At 38.5% G+C, this 22,534-nt stretch overlaps 1 protein-coding gene across 1 annotated transcript; it reads left to right on the top strand.

The window, feature by feature from the left end:
• The first annotated feature begins 1,295 nt into the window (after positions 1 to 1,295).
• PBLD (phenazine biosynthesis like protein domain containing) lies at positions 1,296 to 20,378 on the top strand. Its single transcript, XM_026672811.2, has 9 exons — positions 1,296 to 2,074; positions 9,976 to 10,075; positions 13,552 to 13,647; positions 13,736 to 13,845; positions 13,935 to 13,964; positions 15,921 to 16,009; positions 16,690 to 16,868; positions 18,905 to 18,967; positions 20,238 to 20,378. The coding sequence occupies exons 1-9, from the start codon at positions 1,991 to 1,993 to the stop codon at positions 20,348 to 20,350; spliced, it is 864 nt and encodes a 287-aa protein (XP_026528596.1). The 5' UTR covers positions 1,296 to 1,990; the 3' UTR covers positions 20,351 to 20,378.
• The last annotated feature ends 2,156 nt before the right edge of the window (positions 20,379 to 22,534 follow it).

Genomic DNA, 22,534 nt, shown 5'->3' with positions numbered 1-22,534 from the left:
AGACTACCAATATGATAGAAAACTTAAGTGTGTTCGTTTTTAAGGTATGCATTTTATTATTGAAATGCAACTCAATGATTAGGAGCTCTGCTTCACATCAAGATCAGCTTAGAATAAAAATAAAAATCCTAAGTATGCATTTACCACCCCATGCACATTTAAACATCTGTCTTATTTCATGTTTACCATCAGAAGATAATTCCGAGAATTAAATTACAAAGCGTATCAATTCTTTTTTATGATTACATATCCTTTCTTTAATTTGGCAATTTCATAGGGAGCTTTGTAGTGAACATGAATTTTAAATTAAAAATTTCACGTCATAATTAAGTTCGATTATGGTGCTTGGTCTTCCAGGTAGGATACGTGCTCACATGTAGAGACTTGAAAACATATATTTTGACTGCATATATATTCCACAGTAAAAGAGTATAATTATACCTTTTATAGTATCTTATAGTACAAAAGAAACAGTTTTAAAAATATGTACCATATTCAAACAACACAGAAGTAAACAATACATTGTAAATCCAACATGGCAATATTAGTGTAGGTAGTGTTGCTAACACTGTCATAGGTGTACAATCAATGTCTATATTGGGGAAACAAAATTTCTTCAACTTGCATGCATTTCTTGTTATAAAATCTCGCATAGCAGATGAACTGGGATTGCAAATCTAAGGGAAAGCTAAAAACCAAGAAGCCAATGGTACTCCATGCTCTTTACCTCCAACAATTATGTTCCTCATCCACATTTTTCAATGTGGTTTCTGATGGGAATATTATGGATCTCAAAGGTGAATTATGTGTGCTGCTAATGTAATGTTAGGGAGGCAATGGTTACAGGGGGAGAAAAAGCAATGATGAAAGGAGGGAAAGGTTATTCACAAAACCACAACTGCCTGTATTTTTCTGTATTTGGGAATGGAATTTGGTTTGTTTTTTATGTACCTTCCTTGAATTTCAATTTTTTAAAAAAAGAGCAAGAGGAAAACTTAATTGAAAAAAAGAAAATTTCAGAAAAGAGCAAAATAAAAGTGCAAAACAAAACAAGAATGGAAAAGGAATAGCTTTCAACTTTCTTTGTCTGGAAATAAATAAAAAATATGTCAAATTCAGACTCTAAAGTTCCTAATAGTCTACACAACATTATTTCTATAATCCCTTATTTCTAATCATCAAATCCAAAAATCATTTCTACCAGTCTCTTGCAAAAAGACAAAAAGTGGTTTCTAGGTAGAAATACAATTGGTCAAAGTCTTCGTTAATCAAAGTTTCGTCATTTCTGTCAATTCCATCAGCTCAGCCATCCATTCTTCCTTTGTGGGTATCTGTAAGCCCTTTTAGCTTTGTGCATATAGGAGCCTTGACGTTGTTTTATACATAAAAACAAAATTCCATAAGATCTTTCCATCCATTAACCCCAAAAGGAAAATCTCTAGCTTCAATTGTATGCTAATTTTTAAAATCTTCTGACTCAAACCCCATATTTGATTCCAATGTTTTGTAGCTGTCTTAATGTTGTTTGGGGATGGAATATGAATTATTTTAGTTTTTGTTAGCTGAGTCCTTACAGGTTTCTTTGAAATGGTAGAAAGTGCTGCCAGATGCCAACACAATTGTGTTTTGCACTTAAAGAATGGCAAAAATTAATTCTACAGATACCAAAGTAATGGAAAAGTTAAACAATGTAGTAGGTTTTACTTCTGAGTGAATTTACAGAATCATAATTGTTCTGGCAACTGCATACTCAATCTAACAAAAATAACTTCCAAATCCCATAGTAAATAATAATGCCACAAATTGCTTAGTCTTTGTGTAGTTGCTGAAATAGGTAAAGAAGACAAATCAATTTAGATAAAAGACTACTGCTTCTTTCTATTTGCTGAGTTTAATATTAACTTGGATATTTCTGCAATAACAAGAAGAGAGACTCAACAATTTCCAAAGGGCCATTTTAAAAAGCCTTGTAAAATTCTGTAAGGAAGAAATGCAGATTTCAGTTTTCATAATTGATGCATTTACCAACCAACCCTTTGGTGGGAATCCTGCTGCTGTTTGTCTTCTTGAAGATGTAAGTTTCTAACAAATTCCTTTAGTTTAAAAAAATTAATTAGCAATGTCTACTATTTGAGAGGTGAGAGGTGCCATTTCCTTTTATTAGAATTTACTTGACTGTTTATACAAAGATTAACTATATTGCTTATTTAAATTACAAGTGGAGGTGTGGGTGGGAGGTTTGTCCTTAAGAAAATCTTTTGCCAGTATAGATTGCCAAAGATTTTGTGTGTATTCCGGGAAGGTTTTCAATTGAAACTGAAATACAGCCTTGCATTTAGTGTGGCATGATCTGTAACCAAGCTTTGCAAAGGTAGAACACAGTTCTTTCAAAACTGGAATTTTTTGCAGGTTAGTTTCATGTTACTTTCTTTTGAATCAAAAATATTGCCACAACTTTGTATGAACAGTGAGCTGATTATACAAAATTGAGAGAACAAAGACCACAGTATTATATTTCAAAGTTACCACAAGATGGCGATGGTTAAAAACATATAATACATCATGGTTACCAGGATATTCCTTTTGTTTAGCTGGGCTTGGAAAATAGAAAATTAGGTTGATAAATTCATTAAGATGATGTTTGGATGCCCATGTATCATTTCTAAGATCCCTGCCTCAATTGTTCAGAATTGTTCAGAATTCTTTTATTATTTCAACAGATTTTTGTTTGTCAACAAGAATAAAATACAAAACAGAAAAACAGAAAAACGATCATCCAACCCTAACAATGAAAACAAAAAGAAAAAAAAATTTGTACAAAAAAAAGAGGGGTGGGGAGAAAAATGGGAGTTGAGCAGCCTCTAACTTCACAGCCATTTTTTGCAACGCAACATGATGGGGACTGTTTTATATTTTAAAATTTGTTTAATTAATTACATTTGGTAAATTCAATAAATTTGGTTGAAACTGTCCACCTGCCCAGAAACAGAAGAAAGCAAAAAGAAGCTGGAGAATGGAAAACTTTGGACATAACAAGTGTATCGTGTTTGATCACACTAGATTTCCTAGCTAACCTTTGGCAGCCATTTTGTGTATGTGTGAGAAAGGATTACAGATTGCAGATTAGCAGAGTTGGAAGGGACCTTGTAGGTCATCTAGTCATCTAGTCCAAGCAGGAGACTCTACACCAGGGGTGTCCAACCTTGGCAACTTTAAGACTTGTGGACTTCAACTCCCAGAATTCCTCAGCCACTGGCTGAGGAATTCTGGGAGTTGAAGTCCACAAGTCTTAAAGTTGCCAAGGTTGGACACCCCTGCTCTACACCATTTCTGACAGGTGGAAGTCCAGTCTCTTTAAGAGAGACCATGTGTTCTCAGCATTTCAAATGTGCCTCCCAAACTTAAAGATCTCCTGAAATATAGCCTAAAACTTATTTTGACCAGTATGTTTCCAGTTTGGATGGTGGCAATCAAATCCTTGTCAGAGAGATTTAGGGGGAATCACCATGACATATGCACCTAGGCAGAGGTGTTATTCAGCAGGTTCTGACCAGTTCTGGAGAACTGGTAGTGGAACTTTTGAGTAGTTTGAGAACCGGCAAATGCCACCTCTGACTGGAGATTTTACAGTATCCTTCCCCTGCCACACCCACCAAGCCATGCCCACAAAACCTGCAGTAAAAGAAATTGAATTCCACCACTGCACCTAGGCCCCCAAAATCATTCACTGCATCTGTTGCAGTATTTCTCACCCTTGGCAACTTTAAGGCATGTGGACTTTAACTCCCAGAATTCCCCAGCCCCACCATGCTGACTAGGGAATTTTGGGAGTTGAAGTCCATGCTCCTTAAAGTTGCCACGTTTCAGAAACACTGTTCTAGGCCTGCCTCACTTGCCCCTGTTAACTATAGGGACTATTGGAAGAATTATCCTTCTGGGGTCAGTTCCAAGTGGGGAAAAAGACACTGGAAACATGGAGGCTGTTTGGAAAGATGGTTTAATGGTAGACAGGATTACATGGCTTAGAGCTCCAAAGAAGGAAGGGCTGAGATTCTGAAAGTGCCTGAGTTTTATACCTTTTGTTGGGATTTGAATTTGATCTTGTATTCTGACTGGTTGTCAGACTCCCATGGGGCTAACTCTGTAGGTTGTCCTTAGTCCCAGGCTTGGTTGAGCCTTGCTGGATGATGATGTAATGAAAGTGCTTTAGGTAATTCCTATACCTCTACCTGGAGATCTTTGTTATGTAAAATAGGCTGGCCTAGGCCAGAGTAATGGCCCATTAGCAAAAGTGGGGGTGAACTTCTACTTCTGAAGTGAGTTTCTGCTTCTGAGTTTCTACTCTTTTTAGGGGAAATAGTCTGCCTTTTTAATATTTCCTACGATATTTCATTTTTCTAGGAGAGGGGTGGGTGATAACTTCCTACAGGACTCTTGTAGTTCTATCCTAGGATTTACTTCTGGATCAACTAAATGCTTGCCAAAGCTAACTATTTTCGTAAAGCTGGGTACATGCTTGATTCTGGGGGTTTTCTCCCACCATGAGGGCCACCTCTCACCAGCTTCTCCTGGAAAACTGTCCCAGCCACTTTCTGCCTGGTTTGCCATTGACAGCCACCCTCTGCATAGACAGAACACTGGTCTACCACTGGTGGCTTTTTGATAGGTCTTTTAATGTGATTTCTCCACCGTGTCATGCCTGGCCTTTCCTGTCAAATCCAGCGATGGAGTTTTCTTAGGCCTTCTCCTGCTGGGCCATACAAGATTCTGGCTGCTGGACACCCATTGGGCTTCTTTATATCTTGCTTCTAGAGCTGCAGCTTCAAGTGATGTTTTATTTTGTCTTTTTAGCTCTCCAGCGCCATCCCCCAACTCAAAGAGGGGTCTTTCTGCTCTCTGCATGAAGAAGCAGCACATCACTCATTTTCACTCTCTCCCACTGTAGTATAGGAAGTTGGCACCCACACCTCTCCTAGAAAAATGAAATATCCTGGGAAATATTAAAAAGGCAGAATATTTCTTCTAGAAAGAATAGAAACTCAGAAGCAGAAACTCACCTCAGAAGCAGAAGCTCACCCCCACCTTTTAATCTCACCCCCACCTTTGTTAATGGGTGGGCCATTAAGGCCTGGGCCAGAATACTTTACATAACAAATATCTCCAGGTAAAACTATAGCAATTGCCCAAAGCCTTTTCAATGCATCATCATCCAGCAAGGCTCAACCAAGCCTGGAACTCAGGACAGCCTACAGAGTTGCCCCTGCAGGGCCCAATGGGAGTCTGACAACCAATCAGAATACAAGCTCAAATTCAAATCTCAACAGAGGGTATAAAACCCAGGCACTCTCAGCACCTCAGCCTTTTCTTGATCTTTTCCTTCACATTGAAGCATGTGATCATCCTTCCTTTTCACTCTGGAGCTCCAGGCCATGTAGTCCTGTCTACCATTAAACCTTCCAAACAGCCTCCATGTTTCCAGTGTCTTTTTCCCCACTTGGAACTGAACCCAGAAGGATATTTCTTCCAACAGTAGTAAAAGAAAACCTCTCTTGCTGTCTCTAATGAGCTATCAGGCCTTCCATATCTTTTTTTTTTTGAAAATTTTATTGATTTTTAAAAACAAACATAAACAAACAGAACATAAAACATAAAAACATAAAACATATTTTTTGAAAGCAGCATGATCCTGGGTTACATCTCTTCGTACAGACACAAATTCAAGTTCATGCTCATTTTTATATTCCATTCCATATCTTATTACCATTCTACATTTTCTATATAGCTTCTCCCCTCTTTTAACTTTCTTAATTTTATTTTATTTATTTCATCTCAATTCAAATCATTGTACTTATATTCTTTGTCTGTCCTGTTTCAACTGTCTATTATCTTTTCTCATTAAACAAAATTTCTCCTGTAATCACTGATTGGAGTATGACGCCTTTATATCTTTCCCCTAAAATTATAACACTTGATATAATACATAACTTCTGTTCGGATTCTGCTTGGTACATTCTAAAACTACGCACTGTATTTTAAAAGAAGAAAAGATTATAAATATATAACAATTAAAACAACAATCCATACCAATTCAATACTATCATTAATATTAATATTCATCTAAATCTTAAACATTTTACACATTACTTTTCAAATAAGTATCATACATCTATGGGAACACTTATAAGCTTTCCATAGTTACTTCCCCCCGACTTATATTTTATAAAACATTGAGTAATTAAAATGTTCCCATTCCTTCCTAATTCAATTCTCTCATTTATTTCATTTCATTTATTTTGTTATCAAAATTTCACTGAATTTCACTGACTGTTTTACCCCACTTTTTAATCATATGTTGTTTCCAATTTTCTAACATTATTTCTATTACAAATATAACAGTACAATCTCATGTACCTTTACAGAATCCCTTTTTCAATTAAATTTTCACCCATTATCTCTGAATAAGTCCTGTTTCTTTACCTCTTGCTCCAAACCTTTGTAACTTCTCTTCCCTTCCTTCTTCCCTTTCTTCTTCTCTCTCCCCTTTTTACCCCCCTGTCTCTCCACCTCCATTTCCCTCTTCTGTATTCCCCTTTTCTGTTGCTTTCCAACATTATATCCACTTTTCACATTATTTTTCCCTTTTTTGGCTGTATTTTTAAATCTTAAATTCTTCATTCTCTTTCCCCCCTTTCCCCTTTCTTCCCCAGATAGAGTTTCTTGTTCATTAAAGATGGCTTCTTCTTTGTCCCAGTCTTCTTGTTGCACAGTCTTTTCTTGTTGTTTCTTGTAGACACCAATCGCCATTTCTAAGAATTGAAAAACGGAGCCAAAGGAGCCTTTCCCTTCTTGTGTCTCTTCTTTATATTTTTTAAATTCCATTTTCAGTTCATCCAAAGGTGATGCCATTGTAGATTTTTTTTTTAAACAACCACCCAATTGTTTTTAGTCATTCAAATATAGTTTCCAGAAATCCCAAAGTCACCAAGCAATCCGAATACACACCAGCTGTTTCTTTTAACACTTTCTTCTTTTTTCACTTTCTCTTCCTGGGGTTACTATTTAGTTGCAAAGTTCCAGTTAAAATGTATCTTTTAGAAGTCTTGTTAAGATTTAACTTTAGATTCTTATAAATTCCAGGCAGACTCCTCCTTCCAAATCCTGCCCTTATTCTTTTCCTCTCCCTTCCCACTTATAACAAAAAAAAAGGATTTTTTTAGTATTCAGAAATCTTTATTGTCCCTTTGGCATTTAATTATATTTCCAGTTTAGTTACCTATTGGTGCCAAAGCAGGTTTTTTCGATTTCTTATTCAGCTCTCTTTGTTGTCAACGTGAGGAAGGAGAGTGAAGAAAAAAAACTTTCCCGTTTCACTTTCGTTCGCTGCTTCCGACTCTTCTTTGGGAGCGATGTTATCTTTTTATAAAATGTAAATTCCAGGGTACCTTAGTTGTTGCTTTTTATCCCGGTCAGCCAAAACTTTCACTTCTTAACTTCCTCCTGCACTTTCTTTTCCGGTTGAGTGCTTCTTTGGGGCAGCCATCTCTGACCGCCACTCTTACCACCTTCGGAAAAGGGAGTTTGGCCAGCTGAGGAGGAGAGATGCGGCTCTCCTCGACCCTTCTGGCAACCTCCCCTGTCTTCACCACCTCTACAGGGTGGCTTAGCCCCGAAGCCAGCTGGCTCAGGGCACTCCAGCGGTGAGCCCAGGCAGAAACCACACACGATTGCGGATTCCTGCCTGCCGCCGAAGCGCTGCAAACCGGAAGTCAGGCCTTCCATATCTTGCCAGCAATATTCTGGCTTGCACAAAAGCCTAAAAACTTTAAACTTTCAAGTTCAACCAGGGATCTCCAACCATGGCAACTTTAAGCCTTGGCAGACTCCAACTCCCAGAATTCTTCACCCAGTCCGCCAAGGCTTAAAGCTGCCAAAGTTAGAGACCCCTGGTTTAAAGAACTTGACTTACAACCATAGCTCATACCAGAATTTCTGTTACTAAGCAAGGTGGTTGTTAATTGAGTCAAGCCTGATTTTAAGATCCTTTTTGCCACAATTAAGCAAATCACTGCAGTTGTTAAGTGAATTATGCTGTCATTAAATGAATCCGGCTTCTCCCATTGAATTTGTTTATCAGAGGCTGGCTGAGAAAGTCGCAAATGGCAATCACATGAACTCAGGTTGTTGCATCTGTCATAATGACATGCCAGTTGTCAACCACCCAAATTTTATTTATGTGACTGTAAGGATGCTGTGACAATTGTAAGTGCAAGGACTTGTTGTAAGTCACTTGTTTTTCCAGTGCCATTGCTAAACAAATGTTCATAAGTCGAGGATTACCTATAGAGAGTCACTGTATTTGTATTTGGCTACCAGAGTTTGGCTGCAAAAATGTGCACAATTACTAGAGGGCAGGAAAAATAAGATTTTTTTTTTGTTTTGTTCTCAGAGCTGCACACATAAATATAAATACAAATATAGTGGTATTTATTGTCACTGTGTTTTTTGTCACCCAAAAAACTAAAGAACTTATAATTAACTTCAGCAGGTAAAGAGATGTACATTTACCATTGTACATAACTGGCGAGGAGGTGGAGAGGGTTGTAGCTTTAAATTTCTGGGCACTTATATCTCAGAGGACCTCTCATGGACTATGAATGTTAACATGCTTGTAAAGAAGGCACAAAAGAGGCTGATAAATATATCTCAGCATCTACTTCTGTCCTATTACTGCAGCACCATTGAGAGTGTCCTGACATACGGCATTGTTGTATGGTATGGGAGCAGCTCTGTAGTGGACAAAATAGCTCTACAGAGAATCATTAAAACTGCCCAGAATATCATTGGGCTCCAGCTACCAGCCCTGGATGACATCTTCGCATCTTGTTGTTGCACAACATTTTCAGAGACTCTTCCCATCCTGCTTACAATCTTTGTGAACTGTTGCCTTCTGGCAGAAGATACAGAACAATTAAAACTTGGACCACATGTTTTCTGAATAGTTTTTAATCCCAGAGCTATAACTGCACTTAACAATGAGCTTAAGGATCACCATCAGTAAGCTGTTGGGCAGTATTACTTGATCTGTTGTGTGGAGGCTTGTGTGTTTTTAGAAGGCAGGGAATTTTGGTGGGTGGGGAGGTGTTTGAGGATTGTCATGTGTGTGTGCATGTTGAGTCTGGTCTCTGGGTGTTACATGAATTTCGTTGTATGTATACTGTCTACAATGACAATAAAGAATTCAATGATTATAAAGAACAATACTTCATTTCAGAAAGCTGTCTGTTAGATTTATTTATTTTTGGTTTTCTCCTTGAATTTTCCTTTCTATAACAAAGTTAAAACAGAAACAATTAATTTTTAAAGCTCCTTATGAGCCTCCTTCAGATTTGCCCGTTTTTGAGGTTGGTCCTTTATTTTATTCCAAGAAGATGTGGTCACCGTACATACAAGAAGACACCTCACCTTGAATTAGTATTTTGGGTAGAGCATCATCTCATATAGGAACTGAAACATGAGTGATTTTTTTTTTCATGTTGTTATTCATGGGTCTTCTGTACCTCTGCTGAATAAGGAATTTGGAGATAGAAATGGTCCTCTCGTTTGGGAGGAATGTGTTGTTTACAACAGTGATCCCCAACCTTTTTTATGCCACGGCCCGGTACCGGCATCAGCTGGGCGCCGCGGCCCGGTACCGGCATCAGCTGGGCGCCACCATCTTTTTGATGAAAAAGTGCTTCCGGTGAGCTTTCTACCGGAAAAGCTCACCGGAAGCACTTTTCATCAAAAAAGATGGCGGCTTAACAACCAGCTGCCCGGTAGGAGTTGTTCCGCGGACCGGTCCCGGTCCACGGACCGGTGGTTGGGGACCCCTGGTTTACAAGATACATTTAACACAGAATATTTATTTAAAAATGTGAAACATTACATGGGATGCATTTGTAGATCATTATTTAAGTCGGTTGTTGTTCATTTTAGGAGCTGGAGGAAAGTTGGCATCAAAAAATTGCTGCAGAAATGAACCTCTCAGAAACAGCATTCATCAGAAAACTGCACCCCACAGATGACTTCACCAAAAGTAAATAATGGTTTGTGTGTTTAAATATAGCTTTGCTGAAAGATGAATTATTAGAGGCACTTTTGAAAAAGAAGTTATTGTGATAGATTATGAGATGAAGGGGAAGATTCTATCCTGTAGCTGAATGGCATCCATAGAAGGTTCAAGAAATTGCAGATGGTGGGTACAGCTGTCAAATCAAATCAAAGTCCCTCCAATTTATATTCATATGCCATCATACTCATAGGTTTGTTGTTGTGGGGAAAATAGGAGATAGGGATATTAGGTATGTTCACTGCCACAAGTTGACCAATAATAATAATATAATAATAATAATATAATAATATAATATAATATAATATAATATAATATAATATAATATAATATAATATAATATAATATAATATAATATAATATAATATAATATAATAATATAATATAATATAATAATATAATATTATAATATTATAATATTATAATATAATATAAATAATAATATAATATAATATAATATAATATAATATAATATAATATAATATAATATATAATATAATATAATATAATATAATATAATATAATATAATATAATATAATATAATAATATAATATAACATAACAAAAAGGGCAGGTTGAAATATTGATACAAAAAGTACAAAAAGAACCTGGAATCTGCCTGTCATCTCTTTTTGATACCTCTTCCCTGTAGACATTGCTGCTATACTCATGAACTACTGAAATTAGAAAAAGTTGCCCAACTTTCTGTTCTGAAAATTGTTCCTTATTGGAATACCAAGAGATTAATCTACACTTTCCAAAATTCCTTGGGGCAGTTCCTTCTACCAGATGCCTTTGAATATTCTGATTTTTCTCTCTTAACCAGTGGTGGGATTCAATTTTTTTTACTACCGGTTCTGTGGGCGTGGCTTGGTGGGCGTGGCAGGGGAAGGATACTGTAAAATCTCCAGTCAGAGGTGGGATTTGCTGGTTCTCTGAACTACTCAAAATTTCCGCTACCGGTTCTCCAGAACTGGTCAGAACCTGCTTGAATGCCACCTCTGCTCTTAACGTATTATTAAAATTGTACTTAGCCTTTCTGTTTCTTTCAGCATAGAATAGAATAGAATAGAATAGAATAGAATAGAATAGAATAGAATAGAATAGAATAGAATAGAATAGAATAGAATAGAATACTTTATTGGCCAAGCGTGATTGGACACACAAAGAATTTGTCTTGGTGCAAATGCTCTCAGTATACATAAAGAAAAGGTACATTCGTTAAGAATCAAGAATCATAGTGTACAACACTTAATGATAGTCATAGGGTACAATCAACAATCAAATCATACTAGGAAATAGTCAATATAAATCGTAAGGATACAAGCGACAAAGTTACAGTCCTACAATCACAAGTGGGGGAGGATGGGTGATAAAGAGTGATGAGAAGATTAACAGTAGTAGTAGTGTACACTTTGGAAATAGTTGGACAGTGTTGAGGGAATTATTTGTTTAGCAGAGTGATGGCTTTCGGGGAAAAAACTGTTCTTGTGTCTAGTTCTGGTGTGCAGTGCTCTATAGCATTGTTTTGAGAGAAGGAATTGAAACAGTTTGTGTCTGGGATGTGAGGGATCTGTAAATATTTTCACAGCCCTCTTTTTGACTTGTGCAGTATACAGGTCGTTGATTGAAGGCAGGTGGGTAGTAATTGTTTTTTCTGCAGTCCTAATTATCCTCTGAAGTCTGTGTCTGTCCTGCTGGGTTGCAGAACCAAACCAGACAGTTATAGAGGTGCAGATGACAGACTCAATAATTCCTCTGTACAACTGGATCAGCAGCTCCTTGGGCAGTTTGAGCTTTCTGAGTTGGCGCAGAAAGAACATTCTTTGTTGTGCTTTTTTGATGATGTTTTTGATGTTAGGTGTCCATTTTAGGTCTTGTGATATGATAGAACCTAGAAATGTGAAGGTCTCTACTGTTGATACTGTGTTGTCTAGTATTGTAAGAGGTGGTAGTATGGGAGGGTAATTAATAATATTTAATAATTAATAATAATTCCCATAATTAAAATGGAGCATTTAAAAGAGTACAATCAATACATTCAAATCAAAATAAAACAAATCAAAACTGAAATCTAAGTATCAATTTTATTTATTTTTATTTAATATTTTATTCAATATCATTAAAATTAACGCATAGTTTAAAGCTGTGGAAGAAATGCATTTTTGCTATTTTCCTAAATACTGAGCTTCAAATGCATGTCTCTATGGAGGGTCTCATGGGAGGGGGCTTTTTCCCCCCGTATACCATGTAGAGAAGTTACAGGCAGAGGGAGGATCTCTTGGAAATGCCTTTGCTATTGACATAATTAACTCGGCAGGAGAAGTGATTCTCTGGATGACCAAGTCAGTCCTTTCCATCCAGACATTACATGACTCCTGTTCCTCGGACTAGATAACCGCCTGGCCACTGCAGTTTGCACCGGTTGGAAATTCTGCATAGTTTTCAAGGGTTGTTCATTGGAGAGAATGCTGTGGTAATCCAGGCAGATGGTCTCCAAATCTACTCAGCAGCTGGCCCGTTCACCATATTGTACAACATGCTCCTTCCACCTGCAGATTCAGTCAATAGACCCCTCTGAAACTGCAAATTTACTCTTTTTTTGCTGTGTGTGAGAACCCTAATCAAATAATTCTTTTAGTTTTCTCCACATCACCAGAACCTCCCCCTTATTTAGGCTTAACTTCAGCTTGTTCTCCCTCATCCTGCCCATTTTTGAGATATGGCAGTCTTGAAGGATACTGGTTGTTTCCTTGGTGTTGGGTGGTAAGAAATACAAGATTCACTGCACCCTTACTACAAAACTCCAAATGACCGCCCCCCCCCTCCCCGCAGATTCATATGGATATTAAACTATACAGGAAAACTATACCGATTATAGGATTCAGTGGGAGATTTCAGGGCAATGCTCTAGATATCAAACAATGACTTATGCAAAACCCAACCTGGCCCCAAAGACCCCTCCCCCACAAAACTTGTGGTTTTCCACAGAGACTGGCTCCTGTCATGTTACAAACCACTCAGAGCCACATAGGTGAGATGGGCAGTGTATAAATTTGATTTTTAAAAGGTAGCTATTCCATTAGTGTAGAATGTCTTTTTATACAGCCCAATTAAAGTCTATAAAATTAACTCTGGATCTCTTAAATAGCTTAGGATAGGTCGCTTGTGGGGGGCGGCGGCGATCTTTTCCTGTGTGTACCTTGTGGATTATCTGATCATCTTTAGAGGCATTTTTCAAATATATGATGCTTTTTCAGAATGTCGTCCCCAAAGAAATGACCTTGAAGCCAGTCTTTAATTTTCTTCATTGTATTTTTCTGCTTTAAAAAAAAAACATTTGAGTTTTCTGTTCCTTGTACCATTTTGCTTCCTTTTTTAAAAAAATTCTGCTGTTGAAATGTCATTTCAAATAAGAGTGATTCATGAGCATCCTCTTTCAGGTTCCTGTTTTGGATTAAGATGGTTTACACCTACAAATGAAGTCCCTCTGTGTGGCCATGCTACGCTTGCATCTGCTGCTGTATTATTCCATAGGAGTAAGTGCTATTTGACCGTTCGTAGTTTGACCCAATCCATGTTTTTTTAACCATCTTGATAGTTATACATTTCTGATTTTAAAAACAGAAAATATGAATCCCACCCTCACTTTCATAACTCTTAGTGGAGAATTAAAGGCCAGGCAAGCAGGAGATGAGATTGTCTTGGATTTGCCACTTTACTTCACTTATCCACAGGTTAGCTTTACTTGGTACCTTTTGAAAATTTCTTTGAAAAGTAAAAGGCACACATGATTTTCATATTACTTTCATTTTTTTAAATCTAGGATTTCCAGGAAGTAGAAGAGTTGGTAAAGGTAATTTACACAGCTTCCCCACCCTCCATTGTATTTACCACCCTTCCTTAGGTTTTCTCACTGTCAAATTCTTCCTACCTGTGAAATTTAATCCCCAAGCTAAATGAAAACAACGTCTAAGTATGCTACAAATGAAGTGAGAAATTAAATATTAAACAGCTAATCTAAATCTGAATTCAGCCTCAAAAGCTGTAAGATGATGGGTAAGGAATTGCATCTAAATCCCAACCCTTTTGTATTGCATGCGGATGATACTATTAATTTAAATATTATGGCTGTGATTGATCTCCCTTTTTAATGCATCGGGTAACATTCCAGAAAGTGCACTTCACTTTTAATAAAACAGTGAATAGAAATTCTACATGGAACCTTTCTCCTTAGCAATAGAAGTCAGCCAAGGGTGTCTGCAGGATATATCCAAAAGGCAATTGTATCTCTATACATATGCCACACACAAAAAAAACAAGATAAAGCCTTGATCACATCATCTCAACGCCATCTTGCCTTTTGAAACATGCTCTACAAATATCCCCGAATTCGGTTCTAAGGACTAGGGTTGACGTGTTGTGAGTGTTCCAATATTTAAGGGGCTGCCACAAACAAGAGGGGGTCAATCTATTCTACAAAACACCTGAAGGCAGAAGAAGAAGAGGTGGATAGAAAATAATCAAGGAGAGAACCAACCTAGGACAAAGGAGACATTTCCGTACAACGAAAACACTTAACCAGTGGATCAACTTGCTCTCAGAAGTTGTAAATGCTCCAACACTGGAGGCTTTTAAGAAGAGAATGGACAACCATTTGTCTGAAGTGGTATTTCCTGCCTTAGCAGGGGGTTGGACTAGAAGACCTCAAGAGTCTTCCAGCTTTGTTATTCTGTTACTGCTGGCATTAAAAAGTCTCCTGACGTTCTTGGGGAGTCTCTGATTGGTGACCGTTGGAGGTTTAGCAAAGAGCTTAAATCATGGACTGGAGTTAAGTCCAGACTTCAGGGAACAGGGATAAAACTGGTGTTGCCAAGCATGGGCGTGGAATTTCGGATATAATATAGATTCAGAAGAATGGGAAAATTATGGAGCACAAACTATAAATTAACAACATCTTCGACATATAAAGAAAATTTATATAAAATGTTTTACTGGTGGCATCTAGCTCCAATAAGATTGGCTAAGATATACCCTAATACAAGCCCAAAATGTTGGAAGTGTCAACAAGTTGATGGTACTTTCTATCATATGTGGTGGTTATGCCCCGAGGCCAGGGCCTATTGAACTAAAATTAAAAATTGGTTGCAGGAAATTACAGGATACCAAATTGAAGCTAAACCAGAACTCTTCCTATTAGGAATAATTAAAGATCAATATCCAAAAAAGATAAAATATATTATCTTACATGTTCTAATAGCAGCCAGGATAGTTTTCGCACAAATGTGGAAAAGCCCCAACACTCCTAAAGAGGACTTAGTCCCGCAAAAAATAATGGAATATGTGGAAATGGACATCTCACGTTAAAAATGAAAGAGAAGGAGGACTCCGAGTACTATTCAATCTGGCACAAATGGTATGAATTACCCATTCTATATCTATAGAATAGATATAAGAAATAAGAAGAGGAGATTAACTGTAAGAGACCTTAAGAAAAAGATTTGTAGATATGTAAAGTATATAAGTATATAAGATAGAACTAACTGTAGCTGGAAGATAAGTTATTGGTGGATTAATTATATTATATTAATTATATTAGGGCTTATAAGATAATAATACTTGTAGATGTCAAAACGCTGTTGAAAATGTGAATATGATTTGATCTGTATTGGTGGAAAACACAATAAAAATTTATTTTAAAAAACTGGTGTTGCCAGGTGTAGTAAAAAGCTAATGGAGAAAAGCTTGCTATGTGGACATGAGAAAAATATAGTAGCTCTCTTTGGCTAACTCTGTCCCATTTTATCACTAGGCAGCAGTGGGGGATATGAACATTCAAGAGGTCCGTTATTCTCCTGACACAAAAAAGCTACTTATCTGTCTCAGTGAGGTGTATGAAAGGTATGTACATTTCAACTGCACATTTCTTTAAATGATTGCTGTAAAGTTTATGCAGTCTCGTCATCTCCCTTCCTTAGTTGATTTCCTTCATTTCTTTGATTTTGCACAAGCTATGGGAAAGGACATTCCTTTTACCTCTCTGTTAATTTTTGCTTTGCTCACCTTGCTCCAGCTTGAGGCCCTCCAGATGTCTGGACTATACCTGGTCCTTCTCAACTGGTGGAGAATTCTACTTTCTGAGGATTCCTAGTCCATTTAGGGCAGGGGTACCCAACTTTGGCAACTTGCAGACTTGTGGACTTCAATTCCCAGAATTCCCCAGCCAATTCTAGGAGTTGAAATTCACAAGTCTTCAAGTTCACAAGGAGTTGAAGTTTACAAGTCCACAAGTCATTGGACACCCCTGATTTAATGGATACCACACTGGGGAATCCTGTTTTGGACAATCTTCTTATTACTGGCCTTCTTTTCTTCTACGCTTAATATTTTGGTTTCAGATCTATATTTTGCATGTAAAATGGGCCAAGAGTCAGAGCTAAAGCTTACAGTGACCATTGGTATTATAGTAATTAAAATTCAATATTCTTCAGTTCATCGTTCTGATTGGTATTTTTAGTTTTGCATTTTCAAGAGTATAGACATCTGTTTTGAGTCCTTAATGGTGAATGTTTATTACCAAGGTATGATCTAGAGAAATTAAAAGTGGATCCCCAACGTCTTTTGCTGGCCGACAAGACCGGAAAAATAAAAGGAGTAATAATCACAGTTAAAGGAGATCATCATAAAAATCATGGCAGCTATGATTTTTACTCTCGTTATTTTGCACCATGGAATGGCATTTCTGAAGATCCTGTCACAGGTAAGTTTGTGTATGGAAAGCTTTTCCTATTTTTATTAGATATTATTAGATAATTACACTGTTATTGTTAAGGTGCCTTAGGACTGTTTGATCAGGGGTCCCCAACCACCGGGCCCCGGACCGGTACCGGTCCGTGGATCATTTTGTACCAGGCTGCCTATTTTGCTTGGGCGCCGCCATCTTGTTTCGACTGCGCTTGAGAAAGTGCTTCCGGGTGAGCTTGTCGGACGTCGGTTGGAAAGCGGCATTTGGGTGCTTAGTTTCATCGAAGGGGGGGGGGCGGCTTTGAACGAAGAGCCGTCCCGATGGCGGTGTAGTCTCGCGTTACTCAGGAGGAGATTAAGAAAGAGCCCGAAAAGCCCATTGATCGCGAGAAGGTACAAAGGAGGAGTTGAAGGTGGCGGGGAGAAGCGGGGGACGGCTGGCTGGCCGGTCGCTCGGCTCGCCTTGCCTTGGTCGTGCGTGCTGATGCCGGTACCGGTCCGTGGATCATTTTGTACATTTTGTACCGGTCCGTGGTACAAAAAAGGTTGGGGGCCACTGTGTTTGATGACATATTTTTGAGGTAATATGATTCCCCCCCTCTTTGCTATGTACATGGTAAGGTTGTGCAGCAGTTTGGGAATAATGCAGAAAAAGCATTTTGGAGCCCACAGAAGTTTGAATGTAACCCCTGCCTGCAACTGTTTAAAGCCATCATGTGTTTTCCATGATGGTACCCTGTGGAGCATTCACACGATCCTGGAGAGAGACATGGCAGTTTTAATGAATTGCAGAGAGAGGGCTGCAGGCATCCAAAGCACAATTTTGGAACTGAATCTGAAGCATTGCGCAACTCTAGTGCTTAGTCTATGTTGTGGTTCGCCGGCAGCTAGTGCAGACGGCCGAGGTATTCGACAGTGAGGATGAAAGGGGACCAGTCAGGGAGTCAGGTGAGGACTTGGATGAGGGTCTTGCGTCTGATGCAGGGATGGGGCCAGGACCATCTAGCAGTGGGGTGCTGCCTTTGGAGCCTTTGGAGTCTGGCAGCAGCAAGGCAGAGGACCCAGGGGAGCCTGTTCCACAGTGAGCATGTGCACAGAGCTGCTAGAAGGCAAGAACAGCTGAAGCAGAAGGGGCGACTCGGGAGTAAGGCTGGGAGGTGATTTGCCCCTCCCGTAAGGGATAAACGTTAGACCTCAATGACGAACGCTTTGCAGGAAGCAAAGTAGTTCGATAGATTCTGAAGCTCTGTGTATTTTGGTCGGTTTTTTTCTGGGACTTTGGTTGGTTTATGTTATAATTAATTGGACTTCTGTTTTTTGGCAGCATCCTACAGCACTGAAAGGCGTGCTCTTATCTGGGGGAACTGTTTATAATTAGTTCTGGCAGAGAATGCAAGTAATTCCCAGCATTGCATTAAAATAGGTTTTGCTTTTAAAATAAGTTTGTGTTTCATTAAGTTTGACAAAGCCTGGGTCAGAACAGTTGATGAATAAGTGGGTGTCTGGGAATTCTTAAAATGAGTATCAGAAAATTGGCAATACTACTGATGTGTCTTGTAGCCTTTAACAGCCTGGTGCCTTCTGAAAGTGTTAGATTAAAAGTCTACCTGGTCAGGGATGATGCTGTTATAACCCAACACATATTCATGAAAGTGTCCTTGAAACAGATTTGATCCATTGAGAATGGTGGGATTACAACACAGAATGGGAGACTAACCATTCAGAAATACAGCAAACAATTGAGAGAACATTTCCATTGTATGTCTTTTGTTTGCTAGTTTATTTTACTTACTTTGTTGTCATTGCACCCTGTACAATGAAATTAAATACCATCTTCGGTGTACATTATGACTGTGAAAATAAACACAAACACACATCTTTCGCGTTCTATACATTGACTTGAAAACCCCTGATAGGAAATTTATTTCAGAAACCACAGTAGCATACACTCTTGCAATAATTACTATTAAAGTTAAGATATTGTAAAGTGCTTTGAATGCTGATCTGCTATAACATTGTTATCACAGCTATTACATCTTATGTTTCCTTAAGGGTCTGCCCATGCTGTACTAAGCAGCTACTGGTCAGAGCAACTGGGGAAAGACAAACTATGCGGTAGGAATTCCCATGATTTTACAGTTTCCCTTTTTAGGTCTCTGAGTATAATCTGCCACAATTTTATTTGCAATGTCCTCCTGAACGCTGGAACTCAAACAAGGATCCTGGTTGTTTCATTGGGTAGCCCTGATCAGTGGTGGGATTCAAATTTTTTTTACTACCAGTTCTGTGGGCTTGGCAGGGGAAGGTTACTGCAAAATCCCCATTCCCTCCCCACCCCACTAACCTGCTTTCCAGCTCCGTTCCCCTCTGCAGGGCAACAAAAGAAGACCCAGCTGATCAGCTGGGACTTGGGAGGCAGAGAATAGATGGGGGCCAGTCAGAGGTGGTATTTGCCGGTTCTCCAAACTACTCAAAATTTCCACTACTGATTCTCCAGAACTGGTCAGAACCACTTTGGCCCTGATACTGTACAATTGGTACAAATTTAGCCAAAGTTAATCAAGATTTAAAACAAAAACGAAAACAACAATTCAGGCATAATCTTTTCTTCTAGTTTGCCCACCCAATGAAATTACTGTAGCTTTAATTCTAAAGTTAAGGATTATGGCAAATCATTGGCACTTAAATCAGTGGCCATAGGTAGTCCTCAACTTAAACATTTGTTTAGTGACCGTTCAACGTTATAAAAAACATTTTTTGCACATATGACCACTGCAGCATCTCCATGGTCACGTGATCAAAAATTTTATGCGTGGTAACTGATTCCTGTTTATGACGGTTGCCATGTCCTAAGGTCATGTGATCACTTTTTGAGACCTTTTGAGAAGCAAAGTCAAGGGGGAAGCCGGATCACTTTACAATTGTGTGTTCACTAATTTAATAACTGCAGTGATCCACTTAACAACTGGGCAAGAAAGGGAATAAAAGGGTCAACACTCATTTAACAACTATCTCTCTTAGCAACAGAAATTTTGGGCTCAGTTGGGGTCGCACATTGAGGACTTCTTGTATGTTGCTTATATATTTCATCTATTCCAGGGGGTCTCCAACCTTGGCCACTTTAACCTGGAGGACTTCAACTCCCAGAATTCCTCAACCAGCTGGCTGGGGAATTCTGGGAGTTGAAGTCCTCCAGGCTTAAAGTGGCCAAGATTGGAGACCCCTGAATTTTATTCCAGTCTGGCCTGTGTTTGCATTGTAGGTAATTTTGTTCAATTCTCTTATCTATCTGCTCTTCAGCAGTCATCAGCAAGTCTGCATTGTTAATTTGGATAGAGAGAGAAGCATATTTCCTGCCTACCTAACTAATTCTGTCATTGGTTAGCATTTCAGTGCTCCAGTCGTGGGGGAGAGTTGAAGATTCTGCTCCGGCAAGATGGAAGAGTAGACATCGGGGGACAAGCATGCTTTGTGTTAGAGGGTTTTTTGTCTCTCTGAAAAACAATTAAAAGCGCTCAATAATTACGTGCTTCCGTTTCTTTGGACCCACTGCTGATACGGATTTGTGTTTTGCATAGAATATTATGGTTGGGCGTTCAAGTCAGTCTTGATCCTGATACATGGACAAGTTTTCCTGGCCACATTTTCAGAAGTAGGTTGCCATTAGCTTCTTAGGGCCAAGAGAAAATGGCTGATCCAAAGTCACCCATTTGGCTTTTGTGCCCAAGGGAGGACTGGAACTCGGGTCTTCTCAATTGCAATTCAAATCCCTTAAGCAATATTGTTTAGGCTTATATATACACTGCCCCATAGAACTTTACTCTCTGGGCAGTTTAAAATGTAGAAGCATTATTTGCATATTTCCCCCAACAATCTGGGTCTTCATACAACCTCAGAAGGTTGGAAGGCTGAGTCAACCTTGATAATAACCAAATAATAGGCCCATTTCATCACTTCCTGTAATACCGGAAGTGATGAAACGGGCCTATTATTCGTCCTGCAAAGCTTGCAGAGGCTTTTTTCAAGCCTCTGGGAGGCCGAAAAAGACTTCAAACCAGCTGAAAATCAGCTGTAGGCACAGTGCAGGTAAGGAAGCGGTGGTGGTGGGGATTGCGCGTGCATGCGCAGGGGGTGTGGGATGTGTGTGGCTTGCCTTCTGGGTGCTGGCACGTGAGCGCGTGAGTGTGTGAGTGCCAGCATGCACACAAGTTTTGGCACAGGAGCCCAAAATCTTTAGCCATCACTGTCCTATACCATTCCAGACAAGTGGCTGCCCATTTTGGTACCCAATGTGGATGCCATATTTTTGTCAAGATAGATAGATTTGTTATCATTTGATCAAGGCTGTGAAAATATTCTGAAGTTATTCCTGATAGAAATAGTCAAGAAAAACAAAACATAAAAAATCCTATGCCAGTTGATTATGAAGGTAGACTAGCAAATATCTGAGAACTCATGTGCATTATTTCACACAAATAGTGTTTCTGTGCTAATGAGGAGTTGCTTATATGTGATTCAAGAAAATTTAACAGTATTCTTTACAGTTTCTAGCTAAGTTTCAATAAAAGGACTATTGAACAAAGTCAGAGAAATATCTATGTCTGGTAGCTTTCTTTCACACTTTGTCTGGCCAAGCCCGTAGAAGAACTATATATAAAGATCACTTTTTATGGCTATCTAGAATACACTTTAGTTTCTTGGACATAGCCAAGAAAGTTTGTCTTATTAAGATAGAATAATAAACAGTGGTTTAATTTCTTAATACTTAGGCTGGCTAACCTGCACCAAAGCCTTACCACCAGCCTAAGATAATTCCATGAATGGACTATGAACCAGTTTAAAAGCAGCTCTAGATCTGTGTTATCCCATTAATTTGACAGAACTGGCAGTTGAGTCTATTTATTTCTGACTCACTTGCAGCGTAACCTAATCACACAAAGAACAATCATTTTGCAATAGTAAAAACTCTGTAAAACTTGTGAACAGCCTGTTTTCCCACTGGCAGAAAGTTACCAGATACTGTTCCATGGGCTCTTGAGTTTCAGCTGCTGTAAATAAAATCTTACCAGGAGGCAAAATGGGTTCAAGAAGCTGTTTATGGTACAAACTGTTTGGATCTTTTCGTCTTCTTTCCTTTACGCATCTTTTCTTCCTTCTCTGTTCTCATTAGTAGGCTACTATATTAAATCACTCTCTTCCAGTAAGTATTTTTCCAGATTCTGAAATATGCCTCTCTTTCTCATTAAAACAACAACAATACTTCGTTGTGTTGTTCAGTTTGTTCTACTTTTGTCCAGGTCTTATCTATCATTTTTGTCCAAGATTATTAAATGTAACCTGGACACTGTATGGGTTGGATTGTTCATGATCTGCTGTTGGCTCAAGCAAACTATTGGTGCAACTTTTTCAAGATTGTTAGGATTTGAGAATACTGCATTTCAACCTTATATTTATTATTTGGTTAAATTGCACTTTTTTTGGTTATACAGAAGTCTTTGTTTGTCCCTTGGTTTGTGAGTATTCCCTGGTTTGGTTTTGTAGTTCTATTTTGTTCATTTTGTCTTTGAATTCTCTGCTTGCTTGCCTTCAGTTCAATTATCATATTTGTGTCAATGACACAATGACAATGTGTTTCTTTGCTCTGTTTCTGGGGGGAAAACACACACACATTCTCTTTGTCCC

Source organism: Notechis scutatus, chromosome 4, assembly GCF_049901735.1.
Source record: "Notechis scutatus isolate UNSWTSFEM ecotype Mainland chromosome 4, rNotScu1.2, whole genome shotgun sequence".
Taxonomy (NCBI): domain Eukaryota; kingdom Metazoa; phylum Chordata; class Lepidosauria; order Squamata; family Elapidae; genus Notechis; species Notechis scutatus.
The sequence above is the reverse complement of the archived record's forward strand: the minus strand, read 5'-3'. Positions and strand labels throughout refer to the sequence as shown.

Coding starts and splice junctions, on each gene's coding strand:
- PBLD (XM_026672811.2), top strand. CDS start 1,991: ATGCAGATTTCAGTTTTCATAATTGATGCATTTACCAACCAACCCTTT. Junction 16,869..18,904: donor TTCTGAAGATCCTGTCACAG/GTAAGTTTGTGT, acceptor TGTTTCCTTAAG/GGTCTGCCCATGCTGTACTA. Junction 18,968..20,237: donor GGGGAAAGACAAACTATGCG/GTAGGAATTCCC, acceptor GTCATTGGTTAG/CATTTCAGTGCTCCAGTCGT.